Here is a 20,748-nt window from a genome sequence, read left to right as displayed (position 1 = left end):
GACAGCAATGGCAAAACCATCCTGATACGTTGCGCGACATTACATGATGTCGCAAGTTTGACATGTCTGTTCTACATTATCCTTAATATATTCTTCTAATGCCATTTTTTCTTCTTCAATTGTCTAATGTACTTGCAAGATTCCATGCCGACCCATTTTCCTTGATAAAAATAAAGTCTGTCAACATTGTTGACATTATTTTTCTGGTCTTTCTATCCAGGGCTTTTAGTTCTGCTTGATCTATTCCATCATTCCAGCTGTGTATCTAATGACTGGAATTGCACAAGTGTTGATTGCCTTGATAGTATGTCCTCCATGAGTTTGGACTTTAAGATCTTCTTCACTCTCCTGATATATTCATTTCTAACCTTTTTCTTGGCTTCATTGTGCTTGATGTCAGCCTGAAGGATGCCCAAGTATTTATAGTGGCCATCTTCATCCAGATACTTCATGTTATTTCCATAGGACATCTTGATTCCTTCAGCTTTCACCATTTTGCCTAATTTGATGGTAAGCAGGTCACATTTGTCCAGTCCAAACTATTGCAATATCTTGAATACATATGTGGACATGTTGAGCAGCGATTCTATTTCAGATGGTATATTTCCAGACAGCTTCAAGTCGTCCATGTAAAGGATGTGAGATATTATTATTATTAATAGTAGTAATTCAGTTAATTATCAACCTTATGTATTAGTTTAATACCCAGCTGACTGGCATAAGATGCAATGAACTCCCAAGAGCCAGACAAAAGACTTTTGTCTTTTTTTTCCTACGCTTCCTCTAAGAGCATCAAATTCTTTGCTTGTGTGTATAAGGTCCACATAGTTTCTGACTAATAGTCTGAATTTGAACTGTTTGAAATTGATATCTCTGTTTTGAGCTTGAAACAGCTGTTTTGTGTTCAAAACAGTTGCTTTGCTTTTTAAGTGGATTGTTTTGGGGCACTTTGAAATGACTGAAACCGATTCTTTCAAATAGTTATTTTGAACTCAAAACACAGCTGTTTGAATTCAGAATGGTTTGCATTCAGAACATCTTACACATTGCCACTTCTGACCTGTCTTGTACTCTTCTGATGTCTGGCTAGCTTCAGTGGTCTTTTTAAATTCACATTTGCTTCTTGACATAGTGAAAAGTGCAAGGTTTGCTTCATTCCAGCTTTAGAAGAGGCAGTAGTTACTGTCTGTTAGCAGCACAGCTTACTTCTGTGTAGGACAAGGATAAAATATATTGAATATAAATAAATCTGCCAAAAAGCAAAATCCTGCTAATAGAGGACTGTTGGCTAAATCAGAAGTCTTGATTTGGATCAGAAAAATCTGCAAGAACAGAGAAGTCAGGACATGTTACTGAACAGATTTGGATGGAAAACCATCTAAAAAAGCCATGCTGTCATATCCTTCTAAGCTGAAAAAAACATCTGGAATCAAATGCAAAATGGCCAGATAATTTGGCAGGAGAAAAAGCTGGGACTCTCGGACAGCAAGAAAGTGTTCAGGAAACGCTGAACAAACATTTCTAAGAAAATCAGGCCAGACTCTTTTTAAAAAAATCTATTGAACTTTGTAAGAAGCATTTTTTTTTAGAAATGTTTTTATACAAAAGTGTGCAAATGAGTAAACTTTGGGCACCTGTCCCATTCAAAAAAAAGTACAACTGTAGAAGTTCCTAAAAAGAATCGAAGAGCCTAGGCAAGTAACAATCATAGTGGTAGTATATCTGTTAACCCTGTGCCTTTAACTTAGCACCGTACAGACATAAGATAAAAACAGCAATTCAAACTATAGCATACTATAAACATTTCTAAAATTATCTTGTAGAATAAGGAATCTCTAAAGTAAAAGATCCCTGACAGTCTACAGTATTAGGACTATTCAGAAAGAACTAAGGAAGCATTAAAACCTATTTAATTCTTGCTGTTGTTGGAATAGAATAGATGTAAGACTAGAAAAAGTTGGTAGTATTAGCGGGAATGTGTATGAAGGTACAGTAGCTGCAGAGTTATGCTGTAAGAGCCATTGTTACAAACCAGAACCAACTTAGAGAAACGAGGAAATCAAGACTTATATCTGTGAAATCAGGGTTCAGATAAGGACTAAAGCAGGGGTGTCAAATGGCTGGCCTGCAGGCCGGATGCATCATGCCGAAACCGTGCCCACCCCATTGCCGGCAATGGAAAAAAAGTTGAGATACATTGCGACACGTCACGTGACATTGTGAGTTTGACACCCCTGCACTAAAGGAACAAGCCAGTCTAGTTTTGCCATTGCTTCCCCGTTCATTTTCTTGTGATCCACTGATTTGAATAAACCACTGAAAGGGATTGCCAATAATGATTGACAGTAGTGACTGTTCAGGGTCCTCCCACAGGTACATAGGGCCAAGGCTTCTTCGCTAGGCATCCAACTTGCCACTGCTCCATAATGTGCAATGTGCTAGAAGGAGGCACTTACTCGCATAGTGTTAACTGGGTGGTAGAGAGCAGGCAAATAATGGTTGGGGCCTGCTACCCAAATGAGGTGCTTCAGCACTAAAACAGGGCAAAAATGTTCCTGAATGTGGAGAAAAAGGAAGGAATATCATTGAGGCAGGTGCTGCTCTCATTCCCATTTCTTAAGTAAACTGGAGTCCTTGGTTTGTGAGCCCAGCTTCCTTAAGCTTAATTATGAATGAATTCGTCAGAGGAATATAGGTGTAGACAGGCTGTGGTTGAGGTCCTATATAACATGTTGTGTTTCTGAGCAAACCAGACAACTGAGTAGAACTCAAGAAATCTGCACCAGGCAGAGAAGGGAGAGCTTGTTGTGGGGATATAAGAGGGATTGTAAACTGCTGGGGCCCAGAGTCATGTAATCCAGTAGCCAAGAATAGGACAGAAATTTATATAATTTAGTTCCAGAAGACACTGCACAATTCTTGGTACTCAGCTCTCCGTATGCAAGGTTAAGTAAGATTTATGCCTTTACAGCAGGGTAGGAAGCACAGCGGCCATAATAGCAATTGGAATAGCATTTAAATTGATATTACCGCCCAATAGCACTTTACAGCAATTTCTGGGTGGTTTACAATGTAAGCATTATCTTGCATATTGGCCCCAATAATCTGGGTCCTCATTTTATCGACGTCAGAGGAATGGAAGGCTGACTCAATCTTGAAGCCCCATCAGGATCGAACTCCAGGCTGTAGACAGAGTTTGCCTGCCATACTGCACTTTAACCTCTGCATCATGATGATGATGGTGGTGGTGGAGGAGGAGGAGAAGAAGGAAGAAGAGGAGGATTTCCATTTACATCCTGTTTTTCCTCATCTGTTCCTGGGAGATTTTATTCCAATCTGGAGATGATAAATACCCCACATTTGCTGTAATATGCCAGCCTGCTTTTAAAATACTATTTTAAAAAGACAAATCAGTCCAGTTTGATCTGCCCAGTTTTGTCTAGGAAGCCAGTTTCATATAGTGAGAGGGAAGGCTACAGCTGTGCCTCCAGGGGCCTCTTCCATCCCTGAGGTGCTCCATGCTCTACTTAACAACCTGCATGTTCATTTAACAGTTCATTGGGGAAAGTAGGGATGGGGGTCATTAGGTGAAATGCTTCATCTAACAGCTGTTGCAACATGTGACTATGCATATGGTCCTATCTCGAGGATTACCTTAATCAAACAACATAATATGGTTTAATAATGTACAGTTGAAAATCTGGGGAGGGAGGGGGGAGGAATTAATTCCTTTTCTGATTATGTTACTAGACTTCTGAACCCATTGAAAGTACTTGCAGACCACTGTCATGATAAAATAACTTCCAGCCTAATTTGTATGCTAAAATTATATTTCTTGCTAAATTATCTTTCTGTTAAAAAGTTTGTGTGCATGTTTTACTGGAAACGAGAGTAAGGAAACTGACTGAGAACATGCTTCTGAATATCTAGCCCAAGTAATGTAATCTGAGTGTAATTCAGTCTAATCCCTGTCTTTATATTCCATAAAAACAACAAACCGATTTTCCTGAAAATTGATAAATTACCAGAACTCACAGATAATGGAGAAATCACAAACAACAAAACAATTGTTTAGAACAATTTTAGCATTGTTCACCGTAGAAATGTATACTAAAGAAATGATTTTCTCCACAACATATCATTATAAATAGCAGTCAATTCAAAGCACTACGTGAAATGCAAATGACTGCATTGTTAATACAAAATGGCAGCTGGAGTGGTTGGGATGATCAGACATCCCAGAATTTTCAAGCTTATGGTTTATATAATTCGTATTATATTTTGAGACAGGGTTTATATAGTCTATGGAATGTTGTTTGCTGAAAATCAGTGAAGCAGGAAAATTATTATTAGCTGAAAGTATTAACAACCGACTTTATGGTAGTGCTTCTACAGAGTCATTAAGTGTATTACAAGGAAAGGGAGGAACAGCTGTGTTTTAGTCAAAGTAGTTCTGTTCAGTCAGCCATTCTATGATAAAATCTGAAGAAAAATGGAGCCACTAAAAGCCCACGTAAAAGTCAACAGGAAGAAAGCTAATTGCATCTCCTGGGGGAAAGAAATTCCATATATATAGTGTCACTGCCAAAAAGGACCTTTTTTTTTTTTTTTTGTATCTGCCAGCTTCCACCCATCATGTTTGTAGCTGATCTTTGTAGCTGATACATTCCTCTTAACGTGAACTTTACAGTTCAAATTAGATTTGCAGACTATTTTCAGGTATTCATTCGTCATTCTATCTCTTCCCATGCAGAAATACCTTAAAATTAAAGCATTATCAAGATTCAGACTTTCAGAACTTAAAGCAACCTTCTTCCACTCACTAGATATTTTATAATAGAATTTCTTAGAATCCCTGGCCATCGACCATGTTTATGAAGTAAGGTAAAAACTTCAGTTTATAATAAACATGTTACCTATTACCAGCCATGCTGACTCAGGAATTCTGGGAGTTGAAATCCACAAGTCATAAAAGAGCCAAGGTTCCCTACCCCTGCCCTATACCATTACAGAAGGTGACTATCCAGTCTCTTTTTAAAAGCCTCCAGTGATGGAGCACCCACAATTTCTGAAGGCAAAATGTTCCACTGGCTAATTTTCACTGTCAGGAAATTTCTCCTTAGTTATAGGTTGGATCTCTCTTTGATTAGTTTCCATCCATTGTTGTCTTTGTAATTCTGATTTAAAAGGCAGAAAAGGATGGATGGATGGATGGATGGATGGATGGATGGATGGATGGATGGATGGATGGATGGATGGATTTGCACTCAAAACTATAGGTGAGAATAGTTGAATGCAGTTGGATCCCTTTAAGGTTGTTTAAGCTGTTAGAGAACACAAATAGAATTAAGATCTGCAAAACTTGCTTATACTGTTACATGCTCACAGTTAATTCTGCAAGATCCTCCTGGATGACGAAAATATTAGATATGTGCCAAAGCAGGCGTTATGTGTCATAGAAGTGCTTCATAATGTCACCATTTTAATTTCGGATATATAATGCAACAGAACAGCTATGTAAACAGCATTCAGTGCATAGCTGTATCTTATTGACATTTTTTTTTCAAAAGGAAGGGAAGGGGTTTCCTCCAAATAAATTTAACAATAAAATGTGGGATGGAAGAATTTATTAGTGTAATGGAGGAAGATACTATTGGACAAGAAATGCTGTAGACTTTGAATGTCTGACCATTTGAAGCTGCAGAGCATCCTCTGTCCATTAAGATTCTCCATACAGATGAGGATGATGGATAATCAGAAGTAGGTAGTTCTTGACTTACAAGCGTTCGTGACTCATGTCTGTTTTTCACACTTACAACCATTGTAGCATCCCTGTAAGTCACGCGATCAAAATTGGGGCACTTGGCAACTGGCATGTATTTATGATGGTTGCAATGTCCCGTCATGTGACCCCCCTTTTGTGAGCTTCTGACAAGCAAAGTCAATGGGGAAGCTGGATTTGCTTAATGACCATGTAACAATTGCAGTGATTCGCTTAACATCTGTGGCAAAAAAGTTTGTAAAGCAAGGCGCTGTTCACTTAGCAACTATCTTGCTTAGCAACAGAAATTTTGGGCTCAATTGTGGATGTAAGTCGGGGACTAACTGTACCTCAGCTGGTGCAGAATCTCCATGAATAGGGAAGCTCTACAGTGTATCATCTCAATTTAGAGGGGAATGAAAGGAATATGGTGACTAAGCAGGTCTAGAAGGTATAAACGCACTTTCTTTGGATTAAGAACTGCTGAATTCATTGGGATGTAATGCAGGTAGATTAAAATGACTTTTTGCCCTTTCCTTTTTGCAAGAAGAATAAAACAAAAACAGTGCACTAAAAAGATCCAGTTTCAGCATAGAAGTATCCTGTGAATACATAGAGAGCAATAGGATAGGAGTCCCCAGGCTGCGGCCCGCTACCTGGCCATTCGGATCTGGGCCGCACAAGCTTGCATGGCCTTTCTCCCTCCCCCGCCACCCCCAGTTGGGCCACCAAGCCCTAAAGGTTGGGGACCACTGCAATACGAGCTGTTGAATTCAGTGAGACTTACTAGAATAAATATTACAGGCTTATACTTGCTGAATCCAGATTCCACAAACAGCCTCTTTTTGTCTGTGTATCTGTGCACATATGCCTGTTTTCAAAAGGGTACTTTAATAAACGCTAGAAAAGTTTCTATCTTGTATATAAAGATAGAAGAATCCAGTCTTAAAGGGTCCTGTATTAAATGAATGAGAAAATTTCAAATATGAATGCATTCTTCACCACCACCCCTTTAAGTATCTTTTGTGGCCACAGAGCATGGCCATGGACCATCAAGACTTAACTCTAGATTTAAATCATAACATTTCTTCAAGCCTTTGTGGACCCCGTGATGACATTGAAGCCCCCACCAGTCCGCGGACCACAGTTGAGAACCACTGAACTAGAGCATTTCTCTGTGCCAGTGAATAAATCCTCCATTGGTGTATCTGTATATCTACGTTTATCTTTATATAGTATAAAAATGTACAGTATACAGAGAGGCGAAAATCAGTAGTTGAAAATGTACTGAGTTGAAATGAGCATTCTCCTACAGATAGTCCTCACTTAATGACTGGGTGTTTTATGACTGTTTTATGATTTGAAGTTATGACAGCCACAAAAGGGGCTTTAAAGCACCCTAGCCTTCATAAATGGTCACATGAATGCATGTGGAATGGATCAGCTTTACAATAGGCCGTGATGTTCTGCAGTCTCATAACCATGATTCGCTATGTTTTTTATGGTTTCTGCCCATTCAAACGAATACATTCACTTAATGACCATTGTGTTCATTTAACAACTGTTATGAAAGAGGCCAGAAAATTTTTTCTGTTTACTTAGGTGCCTCAACTTAATGACCACAGCGACTTAGGCCATAATTCCAGGATCAGTTATAAAGTTGCAAATCAAGGACTATCTGTTACTCTATATTCATCTTACTGACTTGGCTGAATGTAAAGATAATAGTCCTATTAATTCAGTAATCCGCATACATTTATGTATACTAGATTGCTGATCTAGATAATTAAGCTAAATCAGATGGCAGTAAGACCTTTTCAAATAGTGAGAAGAAAATATATCATTTTGCAATCCCAGAGACTAGTACATCAAATTAATCCTAAAGGATTTTGTTTAGCTCCTACAGAACCTTTGTTGTGCAAGTTTGCGGATGGAGGACAAAAAAAGAGACAGAATCAGAACAAATATATACAAAATGGAAGAGCATGGCACAGAGAAGGCGAGGTGAGACTTGTAAGTTCTCATTTCAACCTTTTAAAGTTTATGTGTGTGTAGATTAAGAAAGTAGTTAATAGTACTTTACATTTCTGTGCTATTTGCCTTCTTGATAATATAAACATTGAAATTAAAATCAAATATGCAATCCCTTTCTAGGAATGTTTTAATTTTGTTAAAGACCATTTATTGCTTTGTGACTAGGAGTCAAATCAATAAGAACAATAAACAAAATGCAATAGAATCAAAATTGCACGTCAGCAAAGGGAGGAAATGGCAATTAAATACCTTTAATCAAATCAAACCGTAACCTAATCACAGCACTGAACCAGAATAGCCTTCCAAGTCATGTCAGAAAAGCAAGGGGCATTGACACACACTTCCAAAGTTTCATCAAATGTTTGATGGCTCTTAGTAGTTTAGTGAGTTGGTGCCTCTCAAGGGAAGGAGCTCCAATTATTGCTATTCTTGAAAATACCCTCTCTTTCCTAGCCACATGTGCAGTGCACATTGTGTGGTTTAACAGCTCAGCTACATTCTGGCACGTGGTTATATGAGCACATTTCTATCATGAGTCAGCATATCCTGAAAAGTTCAGTAAATAACAAGATATATAGTAGCTGAGATTTGTATGGGCTTTAAAAGCATGCTTGGGGAAAGTCAGGGGCAGGGAAGGGTGCATTGCAAACATTCCCATTGGGAGATAGGCAGCTGAGTGCCAAAGCTGAATAAACGTGAAAATATATTTTGATTGGGGCTCTGTATTTCATTGAATAAGTATTGGAACTCCTAAAATACCTCACTTTGTATATCAGTTATGGTAAAAATTATTTCTTGAAATACTGTGCTTTGCTGTCATTGTATCATTTTTTTATTAATTCAAACAGATGGGCTAGTGTAATGTTTCGATTGGGTTAGTAACCACTGTTTATTGATGATTAATTGCTCCTTTTCCGAAAGGCTGGGATGACACTCACTTACGATCCAACTACCGCTGCTTTACAAAATGGGTATGTAAATAAAGCACTTAATAAATGCATTTGATTTTCCTGTATCTTTTAAAAAGTTAATAATGAAGATGTGTGTATTTTCTAGATTTTACCCCTCACCATACAGTATTGCAACAAACAGAATGATCACTCAAACATCTATCACGCCATATATAGCTTCTCCAGTTTCTACATACCAGGTGTGTATTTCAAGGTTAACAGAATTAACAGTAGAATTATGTTTCCTTTGCAAGTGGCTCATTTGTATTATGCATATTGAAAAGCCTTACCAAATCTGGACATATCTAGATGAGGAGCCCTCAGCTCTCAGATTCCCTCAAAGCCCATTGATAAGAGCTCCAGAAATTAAGGATTATCCATTTGGAAGGCAAACAGGTTAAGAAAAGCTGTGTACAGCACCAAAGATAGTGCAGAACTATTCCACACAAATTTCTGAGTAAACCACTCCTTGGTTTCCTGTTCTAGGAATTGATAACTACAGCAGGGGGACATAAAAGCTTCTGTTGCTTAAATGTATTGCTGAAATTAGAGATAATGTATTAAGTTTGAGGGAATTATGAAAACCTCAGATTGTTTATCAGATTTGCTGAAAAAGAACAGGCCTGTATCACTAGAAGAGTAAAGAGTCTCCCTAAAATTGTATGTTAGTATATGTTACAGGAAGGATCCCTGGAGTGTTTATAGATTATTTTGTAAGATTTCAAGTAGATTTCCTGTTTACTTCCTATTTAGTGCAGGATCTCACAAAACATTTGGAGATAAACCCAATGAACCTTCTTCCAAGACTGAAGAAGAAAGTGAGCAATCTCACACTGTCTTTAACCCCACATCTCTCTTGGGAAGGCTGTGTAAGATTAGCCTCCAGAGACCTTGCTAGCTTCAATGGCTTAGAAGAGGGGAAGGAAAGAGGAAAACAAAAACAGCATTACTGAGAATTGCTGCCTTTTCCTCTTGCTTTCAGGGAGTGAAATTGGCTTGGTTGAGGGCAAAGGAACTGTATTCAGCCAATGTGGGATCCCTGCCCGGTCCCGTGGCTCTGCTCAGGGTAGGGATTGGCAAATGCCCAGGTATGCTTGGGAGGAAGGCTCTGCCAGACAGGAAGGCCCCGAGAAATCAATCCCAGATTCTACCGAAGGGGTTTCATAAATAGCTTTTGCAGACTTCACTGGCTGCTACTTCTGAGTTCTCCTCCAGATGGAGCTTTTGAGCAAGTGATGTAGATAAATGGCTCTGGTTTTCTCTGTTTCAAAAACTATACTCGAAGCTAGTTAGGGGTGTATACAGAGAATAAAGAGGGGCTTACGTGGTTGCTTCTCTTTACAGCCTACTCTGTGTATGGGCAACTTGTTCATAAAGGCCAGCGTAATTTGTACCCATGCTTATCCAAACAGGATATGAACCTGTGGAACTTGCCCTTCTGAATCTTTCAGTGTGCCATTTTATAGTTCACTGTTTGAAAAAGAAAGCGAAGGTATCAACACCTAGCAGTTATTACAGGTTTAAGACATTCATAGGCAGCACATTTATTTTAGGTGGAAATGTCTCAAGATATTATTTTTTTTCTTAAAATGTCCAGATGATCCTTATCAGAGCCAAGGTATACTTTCCTCCAGTTCTATCTTTGTCTGATTAAGCTCTATTAACTATTCCTTTCATCCAGGGTATTCGTCCCAAATTGAAGCAAAATATCTCTTCAGTCATATTTACAATGAACTTCTAAAGTTAAGTGCAGTCAGAGTTGGAGAACGCTAAAGCTCAACAAACAACCTCCTCTACTGTAAATCCCAGTTGGTCTGAGAAAAAGGAAACAGATGTTACCGCTTAGTCAGACCCCTCCCTCGGCTTGGTGTCTGTGAAAACCCTGCTGAGGAGATCACATCCTGTAGTCTTGCAGTGTCAGATCAGGATTGCTGCTATTCAGCTTTCTACTATTTAAAAAAGGGAGGAATTATTTACATCTTAAATCATTTATCATCTGCTTGTAGCATTTGAAGGCACTGTACTAATACATGTTGGGTAGAGAGGATAATGGTGTCTTCTAAGTGAAGAATAATGTGAATTAACACAGTCTACCAGGTTGTCCTGTATTGGCACTGGAATTGTCACTTCTTGCAGCCAACAGAGAAGTCAACTTAAGCCCACTTCCCAACCTTGAGTCTTCAGAGGATGGTCAAGTCCAGTGCAAACTTAGGATGATAGCTGTCATCCAACAATATTTATGAACTTAACATTATTGGAGGCTGTTTGAAGATACACTGAACATTCTATAAGTTATTTATCATTAATAGAAATTTGTTTAAATGGATTTTGTTTTATTTTCCAGGTGCAGAGTCCCTCCTGGATGCAGCCTCAACCATATATAATGCAGCATCCTGTAAGCATGCACTGTTTCTCTTAATGTTGCTCTGATTGCTCTTGGAATGGGAATGGGGAGGAAATGATTTCATTCCCATTTTTTATGGGTTTATACAGTCAGAGACGGACTATATAAACCCATATAGCTATATTCTATAGCAGGCACAACCTACTGTATACACTAAACAACCACCAAGAGTTGCTGGGAGTCAGGCATTGAACTAATATAACATTATATACAATCCATCACTATTGATTAAAAATAATAATTTCATCTTATCCTTAAGCCCCCTAATCTAAAAGACTAAGTAACTGATAGATCAATTCTGTCCACCTCTGCTGAAACAGCAGATGGAAAGTTGTAAAATTGGGATGAAAACCTATGAGTCCTATATACCTCCTGGAAGATACTAGGGTGGTTTGTCATGGGGTATCATAAACCTGAAAGGCATTAATTTGGGGATAGCTATAAATACATACATACCCAAACAGGTATGTGTGTATGCATGTGTGCCCATATCTTTAGATACACAGTTCCTGACAGGAAATCCTAGATCTATCACTTCTGAAGCTTGGGAGTTCACTTAGGAAATACATTGTGCTCACTTCTCCCATTGAATTTAGTTTAGAGAAACTTGCAGTCTATATTTGGGGCTGGATGATAACTGTACAGCCATACATGGAGCCCATTACTTCACTAACTGCCCTGCTAAAATAACTTTACCAGAAATATTCTTGCTTATAGAATAAAATAGCCATACCGGATTAGTCTAATGTTCCGTTTAATCCAGCATCTTGTTTCCTGCATGCTGCAAAGAGTTAGATTTATTGGCTTAGATGATCCCTTCCAATTCTATGCTGGATAGCCAAAGGTTTCCCAGAACATTTTTGTCCTAGAGAGCTACAAAAGTGAATGGAGCCAGTGACCATAACATCCATTTTGTTTTTTGTTTTAAGTAGGGGGGAGAACTGGAGTTTGTGCAAAAAAAAAGAATTCCTATTGCAGTAACAAGATCCATGTATGCTATGTTTTGTCTGGAAAAAATGGTCCTTTATAAGTGTTAGAAAACACTCAGGAAATGCCATGAAGGTGACCTTTTCCTATGGCTGAGGAAATGGAAGATTCCAGCTTATATAGCACTCAATAGAATCCCACATACTTACTTGTGCCTTAAATTGTGATAATCTTGCAATGAACAATAATTTCATAATTATATGAATTTCATAATGTTCATCTTCCAGCATATGTTTTCCTCAACCATTCATTTCAAAAACCAAGTGTGCTGTTTTAATAAAGATCTTAAACTTGTTTGTTTGCTTGTTTGTATCCTGCTTTTATCATTTACGCAAATAATACAAGGCAACGAACATATCCAATACATCTTCCTTCCCCTATTTTCCCCACAATGACAACCCCCGTGAGGTGAGTTGGGCTGAGAGAGAATGACTGGCCGAGGTCAGAATGGATCGTACTGAAAAAGTCTTGACCCCAAACCTTTTGTTTTCTATAAAAACGTCTTACTTGGCTAGGAAAGAAAGAAAAATCCACGTTAGGAAATGTTTGAAACCTGTCTCTTTCATTCTGGTAGGGTGCTGTATTAACTCCTTCCATGGAGCACACCATGTCTTTGCAGCCAGCGTCAATGATAAGTCCCTTGACCCAACAGATGGGCCACCTTTCGTTGGGCAGCACTGGAACAGTACGTAGCCTTCCAATAAGTTCCATTAGTAACCACTGTAAAAGTTATTATCTGTTCTGTAGAATTTTTACTACCCAGTACGAGTGCATCCACTAGAAACCCTGTCCATTCATAAAATTCCTAAAGTTTACCTTTGTAATTTTGTCGAGAGGGGAACATGAACATTGGCAGATTTGAAGGGTGAATGTAGCTGCTTTTCTTCCCTGTATTTCTCAAAAATACTTGGATCTTACAGCTTGATAGCAGTGCTATCAGCATACATTGTGAATGAGTTCTTGAATCTACTATGAGCCATTCATCTCTTATCTGCCAACAAGAACTGGCATTGCTAGATGAAATGTCTTACAGAGAAAAAATAGACACAGTCGCCAGTGATTTGGTTAAAATGATTTTGGAAACACTTGATTTATTTCTCCAAGATATTAAAGCAAAACACGTAAAAACACGCTTTTACAGGTAGTCCTCAACTTATGACAACAATTGAGCCCAAAATTTCTGTTATTAAGTGAGACATTTGTCAAATGGGTTTTGCCCCATTTTACGACTTTTCTTGCCACAGCTGTTAAGTGAATCATTGCAGTGGATAAGTTAGTAATAGGGTTAGTGATGTGGCCTCCCCATTGACTTTGCTTGTCAGAAGGGCACAAAAGATGATCACATGACCCTGGGATACAGCAAAGGTCATAAATATGAACCAGTTGCCAAACGTCTGAATTTTGACCACAGTCATGGGGCTGCTGCAAAGGTCATAACTATAAAAACCGGTCATAAATCACAATTCTAGTGCTGTTGTAACTTTGAACGGTTACTAAACACGATGTTGTAAGTCGAGGACTACCTGTATTTGTTAATAATCTGAGAACACGCATTCTTTCTGTAATAGTAATAGTTCTTAGACTTATATACCGCTTCACAGTGCTTTACAGCCCTCTCTGAGCGGTTTACAGAGTCAGCATATTGCCCCCCAACAATGTGGGTCCTCATTTTACTGACATCACAACGATGGAAGACTGAGTCAACCTTGAGCTGGTGAGAATTGAACTGCCAAACTGCTGGCAATCAGCAGTCAGCAGAATTAGCCTGCAATACTGCATTCTAACCAGTGCGCCACCATGGGTCTGTAAGCTGCCTATAAATCATTGTGAATGAATTGGGTGGCCATATAAATTTTCTTAATGAATAAATAAATACCTTCACTGGCTCAACTCATCATAGTTTATCTAAACAAGTTATAACAAGTTTTAGTTTCTACATTACTCCATCCTCCATCACACGGTTGGATGAAAGCTGTATCTGCTTTCAAATACACTGTGTTTTGCTTGGAATTGCTAAATTTAAGCCTACGTTAATCAGGGTTTGCCATTTCAACTGTGATTATGAATCATGGCTAAACAAAAACAGAAGAGAACTCTTCCAAGCAAGTCATGGTACACATATTTATTGGGTCTTATATGTCAGATGGTAACATGCTTGAATGTGCTTATGTTTAAGATGGTAACATGCTTGTATGTGCTCTATTGAGCTGAATATATTATCTGCCTCTTTTGTAGTACATGCCTGCCACAACAGCTATGCAAGGAGCTTATATCCCCCAGTATACACACGTTCCCACTGCAGCTGTTCCAGTTGAGGTGAGAAAATCTTTACTAGTCAAAATGTATTGCATTATTGCTGTGAACTCTTGGGCGGTGGGGGGCAGGGTTTGCTACTCTTATTGATGCATCATATTTTTAAATGGTTTTTAGGCTTCTATGTTTCTACATCGCCCGAAGTTACTCTGTGAGTGAGATGAGTGGTGTCTAAATTTGACAAACAAATACAATGAAAATTCTGCATGTACCTTCTTAAGAATTTGATTAATAGAGTGGGATAAAAGCAACTGTGGTGTGTGTGTGTGTGTGTGTGTGTGTGCGTGTGTGGTGGTGGTGGTTGATGTGCTTTCATGCACAATCTTTGTAGAGAACCAATAAAGAATTGTCTTAAGAAAAATGGCGACCATAACACATACCATTTTGCCCTGAAAATAAGACCCGGTCTTATTTTTGGGGGGGTTACTTCCAAAAGAAGTAGCAGGTCTTATTTTGGGGGGAAAGGGTTTGTCTTTTCCACTTACCTTGCAGCGGTGGCACCAACAGCCCTGCCCAGCCGGCTCACTTCTTCTGTAACCGAAGGAGCAACTTGTTTCTGCAGCTGAGAATGGAGCTCGGCCTGCATTTCACAGTCAGAGGCCTTTCCAGAAGGCCTGTGCAGCCCAGAACTGAGCTATGGATAGCTTGGTTCTAGGCTGCACAGGCCTTCTGGAAAGGCCTCTGACTGTCAAATGCAGGCCGAGCTCCATTCTCAGCTGCAGAAGGAAGCTGCTCCTTCCAGCAAGTGTCGATCCATGGGAGGCTTGGCTGCATTAGTAAGCTCCAACCCCCCCTTCCCTGCCCTAGCTTGATTTTTTTAGGTGAGCGCTTCGCCCCAAAACTAGGGCTTATTTTGGGGGCAGGGCTTATATTAGGCACCCCCCCCAAAAGTCAATCTAGGGCTTACTTTTGGGGAAACATGGTAATACTATAGGTAATCCTCGACTTACAAACACAATTGAGCCCAAAATTTCTGTTGCTATGTGAGACATTTGTTAAGTGAGTTTTGCCCCATTTTATGACCCTTCTTGCTACAGTTGTTAAGTGAATTTCTGCAATTGTTAAATTAGTAACACGGTTGTTAACTGAATCTGGCTTGCTCATTGATTTTGCTTGTCAGAAAGTCCCAAAAGGTGATTACATCATCCTGGGACACTGCAACCGTTATAAATATGAGTCATTTGCCAAGTGTCTGAATTTTGATCATATGACCATGGGGGGGGGATGCTGCAATGGTCGTAAGTGTGAAAAAACAGTCATAAGTCACTTTTCAGTGCCATTGTAACTTTGAAGGGTCATTAAATGAACTGCTGGAAGTCGAAGACTACCTGTATCTGATGTTTTTAGAAACTGTCTAGATATATTTTCTTATAAAATTTGCTCCATAGCTCAATTTGAAGAAATAATTAGAACACCTTTCATACTATAGCTGGTGATTTTTTTAACAGGAGGCCAGTGGTCAGCAGCAAGTTACAGTAGAAACATCCAGTGATCATTCTCCATACACTTATCAACAAAACAAGTAATTGTGAGGTAAAATTGTTATCGTATTTCTTCAGACATGTACAAAATATTTTCTCATCCCAAAACAGAAAGAAATACAGACTGCTAATAATTTTATGAAGCCAGTGTGAAATAATGGTGAATTTGGTACCCTGAATGTTTTCTCAGTTCCTACAATAAAATAACAAAAGTTGTCTGCTACAACCATGAACCTGTCAAGGAAGTTTCCTTCTGTTGATTATAGAAAAATACATTTGTTATAGCAAATTTTCCTTAAGTTGCTTAGAATACCAACCTCTAGAATATCTGTAATAGGGACCCATTCTTATATAGCCATATCTTGATATTTGAATTTGAGAATTTCCTTGGATTTTTAACTTGCCTTCCAATTAACATTTTAGGAAAATACATCTAAGTATTATCCTAAGTATTATGCTTTAATTTTGCAAGATGTCTTACCCTCCACCTGAAAGTAGGATAACTATTTGTATACATATTTGGGAAAAAGAAGCTCAGTGCTTCTGTTCTGTCGATATAATAATATGAAATATTGTTATTAGTTCTCATATCTACTTAAAAATTTTAACATCAAATGTAGATTACGTGCATACAGACATCATGTAATAAACTATGGCTTGTTTCACCAATTTGGGAATTCTTTTTTAGCCATTTTTTGTCTGTGTGAAATGTGTTATGAAAGCCTGGAAATGGCTCAAAAAGAAATGGAAAATAAGCCAGGGAAATCACCCCCGAAGCATCATGTCCCTTTTTGGCATTTCATGTCACTTCACAGGTGCACTTTGTAAACCAGTAACCAGCCCTTGTTTAAACTGATATTACTCCCTTCAAATAAACAATAGTGCATTCATACCTTTAGGCACCGTGTCAACTAAGCTCCGCATAGATTACTTTCTCCTTTTATGTTTATAACCTCAGCAAATTCGTACAAAAGGTTGATATTAGGAATGAGGTATTTGGGAATGAAATGTATTTTTACTTTTTTTTTTTTTCAGATTCGTTGGTGGTGACCTTGCCTAGAGAAGGATGCAAAGGCTGAAACAATCATGGATTTTACTGATCAATTGTGCTTTAGAAATTATTGACAGTTTTGCACAGGTTCTTGAAAACGTTATTTATAATGAAATCAACTGAAACTATTTTTGCTATAAGTTCTATAAGGTGCATAAAGAAAAAGAAAAAAAAGATCTTAAAATTCATTCTAGTAGCTGTTCCCTCCCCCTCCCCCCCAAACAGGTTTATTTTAGTAAGAAATTTTTTATCAATTGTTAAATCACGCAAAAAAAAAGAAAAAAGAAAAAAATCTTAAAAATAATTCCGGTCACGCACAGCTCAAAATGGAGACACATCCATGTGCATGACAGAATCCGTGTCTTGGTTTATTTTCATTTTGTTTTAACTTTTTTAAAAATGTATAATTTTTTTTTTTGAAGTTTAAATTAGTAAAACATCCATGCTGATGTTCTGTGCTTGCTGTGTGAGTCTCGCTCTAGTGCAGTGTTGCAATTGTAGGGTCTGTTTTCATAGCTTTCTGTTGTTGTTTTTTTCCCTTTAAAAGTAGTCTGAAGTGTCTCATCTTTTTTCTATCAATTCCAATTTGCCTTAACTCTTTTAATGCTGTAGCTGTTTCAGTACGTAGTCCAAACTAATGGTGTAGAATGCTTTTGACCAAAGCTGGTCTATTATGCCTTGTAAAACAGCAGGATAGGGCTTTTAAGAGGTAGTCGATAAAAATTGCTGAAAAATCTGGCTTTTTAAAAATGTGTAGTAAGTGTTTTTAATGATTTTTTCCTCACATAATAATGTAAGGTTGTGAAATGCAAGATTGGGGAATAGGGAAATGTTTTGTGTGAAACACATTTTTCTGACTGGGGAAATTTTAATAGAATAAATCGTTTGTAAGGCCTTATGCCAATTAGTTTTCCTCTGCTAGTTAGGAACTCTGCTGTATGATGCAATGTAAAAAAACAAAAAAACTTTTTGCCTTTTTTTCCAGAAGCTAATTATGTTTTAGTTGTAGGGTGGGGGAGTTTGGGGTGGGGGGTAGGGAATCATGCCGAATGTTTCTGTCCTTTCTTGTAATGATAATGCTTAAGAACAATGCTGTACTGAGACCTAGCAAATAGAAGCATTTGCTTTTACAGCGAAGGCAAAAGCTAAAAGACTTTTTTCAAAATATAAGCTGAGATTTAAGTAGAAAAGGAATGAGATTGGGTACTCGCTCTCTATATTAGGTAAATAAAGACTTGGCACTTTTTAAAGGTAACTTTACCAAAGAACAAAAGAGCCAGTAACCAATAATTCTGAATTGTCTCAGCAGTTATGTCTTCTGTACTCTTTTATTTTTTATTTTTATTTTTTTTTCTTTTTGCCGGACCAGTTTGCGGTTAGAAGAATGTGCCTTTTTTTGTACATTTGCATTTAGGTTTTATAATTTTTAATTGATGTATGGACACAAACAAACAAACGAAAAGCATGAAGGAAGACTTGGATCCAAGCAGTGCCACGCTTTATATCATCACTACAAGTGTTCAGTGTAAAGAAAAGAAGGAAGAAAAAATAATTTTGAAACTATGAAATTCCTGATTTCACAAATACACTGTTATTTGTACTTTTTAATGTATTAGATAAAACTCACTGCTCTTAAAAGCTCGTTTTTATTATGATCGCATGTGTAAATTAAGTTGTCTTCCAAAACTGTGTACTTGTCTGGTCAACTGTGTATGATCAGTTATCTACCTCAAGGCTTATTTCTTTTACTAATGGGACAGGTTGCTGGCCCTCCCTGTTACCACAGACCAAATCACCCTAGCTCAGGAGCTAGGCCTAAGCAATTCTTTCTTTTCACTTTTTGTTTTCCTTTTTAGTTTTTAAATTTTATGTGAGTATTCAAGTACAGATGTCAGTGACATTTCATAGTTTCAAAAGTCAATGCTGCTCTGAGAAGTGTAGATTCTAATAAATTACATAGACATAAGAAATATGTTCTGTTTTTGTTTTCTATTTTTTTTTATTTTTTTAAAGAAAAAAAAGTTGTGGTATTATTGGTTCTATGCTCCCTTGAATTGACTGCTTTGTCAGAGTTCAGCTTCCTTGCATCTTGTTCCTTGGAGGTGGCATGTTTCCAGAAAACATTGAGTTAAAACAGTGTTTCTCAAACTTGGCAACTTTAAGATGTGTGGACTTCAACTCTCCGAATTCCCCAGTCATAACTGGATGTGGGATTCTGGGAGTTGAAGTCCATACACCTTAAAGTTGCCAAGTTTGAGAAATACTGGGTTAGAGGAAGGAATAGATGCTGCTGGAAAGGCTGAACTAAGTGCCATACTCATTATCTGCGTAAGATTTGCAAAATGTATCCTCTGTACATAAAAAAAAAATAATCGATTACTTAAACATCACATAGTAGACAGCCATTAAATTATAAAAAAATAATTTATGAAGAAAGACCTTTTGTACAGATTGAAAAAAAAGATTTTCATAGAGATATCTATATGATCAAGAGAGTTAATTTTTTATTTTTGTTTTACTAGTGCCACAAACTTGCCAGTGGTAACTTATTTGTCCGGTTCAAGATAACTCTGTCATTTTGTTTCCTAGGACTTGTTGTTAAATGCCAAAAGACATTTTTGAACTGTAAATTTGATTAGATTGTTAGCTTTTTTCTGTTTTATTTCTTTTGAAAACTTTTGAATAAAAAACATCAAAACAAAACCAGAGTTTTTATGCTTTTTTAAAAAAAACTAATACAGTATTTAGCTCATGTGATCTTTACAACATTCACAAAGTTATAACAATATATTGCTCATTATTTGAGTATGCTTTACTGACAATAATATTTACATTATCAAAATATTTTCCTCTGAAAACTAAAGTCAATGTTCAAAGCTCTCTATCTTACAGAAAATCAAAACCAAAATACAACAGCTTGCCTCAAAACATCTAGAAAGCTTTCACGGATGGACTTAAAAATGGATCTCCTTCATCCCTCCTTTCCAACTCCTGAACAAGTACACCATACTTAACATGTTTGCTTGCTTTTTCCCAGTAATTTTGAAAGAGCTCCTTGCAATTGAATGTTATTCTGTGACAGTTCCTACCCCAGCACCAAACATTGGAGCTAGTCCGGTCTAGTGGTTAAGGCTCCAGACTAGAAATGAGTAGATTGTGAGTTCTAATCGCACTTTAGCCATGAACGTTGTCTGACCAACTTTGGGCCAGTCAATCTTTCTCAGACCAACCTACTTTACAGGGCTGCTCTTGAGAATATAGGAGGAGGAAAGTATGTTACATGTTTGCTGCCTTGAGTCATTTATAAAAATAATAAAGGTGGGATCTTCGACATTCATTTAGTGACCAGAATCACAATGGCACTGAAAAAATTATGACCATTTTTCACACCACTGTTGCAGCATCCCCATGGTCATGTGATCAAAATTCAAATGCTTGGCAACTGACTCATATTTATGATAGTCGCAGTGTCCTAGGGTCATGTGATCCCCTTTTGCGACCTTCTGACAAAATCAGTGGGGAAGCCAGATTCACTTAACAACTGCATTACTAAACAACTGCAGTTCACTTAACTGACAAGAAAGGTCATAAAATGGGGCAAAAATCACTTAACAACTGTCCAGCTTAGCAAGAGAAATTTTTGGCTCAGTTGTGGTTGTAAATCAAGAACTCCCTGTAAATAAACAATAATAACAAAGTTACAGGTACCAAGTACAGGTACCAACATAGCAAACATCAAGATCATTCAAAAGATTTTAAATCATTGT

General features: G+C 37.7%; 1 protein-coding gene across 5 annotated transcripts in view; it reads left to right on the top strand.

The window, feature by feature from the left end:
• Positions 1-17,990, top strand: part of RBMS1 (RNA binding motif single stranded interacting protein 1) — a 138,169-nt gene extending 120,179 nt beyond the window's left edge. For 2 of the 5 annotated variants that reach the window (XM_083370711.1, XM_083370710.1), the window contains exons 7-14: positions 7,659-7,774; positions 8,717-8,766; positions 8,852-8,945; positions 11,090-11,140; positions 12,711-12,821; positions 14,372-14,452; positions 15,898-15,982; positions 16,966-17,990. In XM_083370711.1, coding sequence (XP_083226837.1) covers positions 7,659-7,774; positions 8,717-8,766; positions 8,852-8,945; positions 11,090-11,140; positions 12,711-12,821; positions 14,372-14,452; positions 15,898-15,975 — 581 coding nt within the window. In that variant the 3' untranslated portion in view covers positions 15,976-15,982; positions 16,966-17,990. Of the gene's footprint in view, positions 1-7,658; positions 7,775-8,716; positions 8,767-8,851; positions 8,946-11,089; positions 11,141-12,710; positions 12,822-14,371; positions 14,453-14,566; positions 14,706-15,897; positions 15,983-16,965 lie in introns of all 5 variants that reach the window. The other 3 variants (XR_014493427.1, XR_014493428.1, XM_083370712.1) reach the window with 3 other exon arrangements.
• The last annotated feature ends 2,758 nt before the right edge of the window (positions 17,991-20,748 follow it).

The sequence above is a fragment of the Vipera ursinii genome, assembly GCF_947247035.1.
Source record: "Vipera ursinii genome assembly, chromosome: 1".
In the NCBI taxonomy this organism is placed as follows: Eukaryota; Metazoa; Chordata; class Lepidosauria; order Squamata; family Viperidae; genus Vipera; species Vipera ursinii.
The sequence above is the reverse complement of the archived record's forward strand: the minus strand, read 5'-3'. Positions and strand labels throughout refer to the sequence as shown.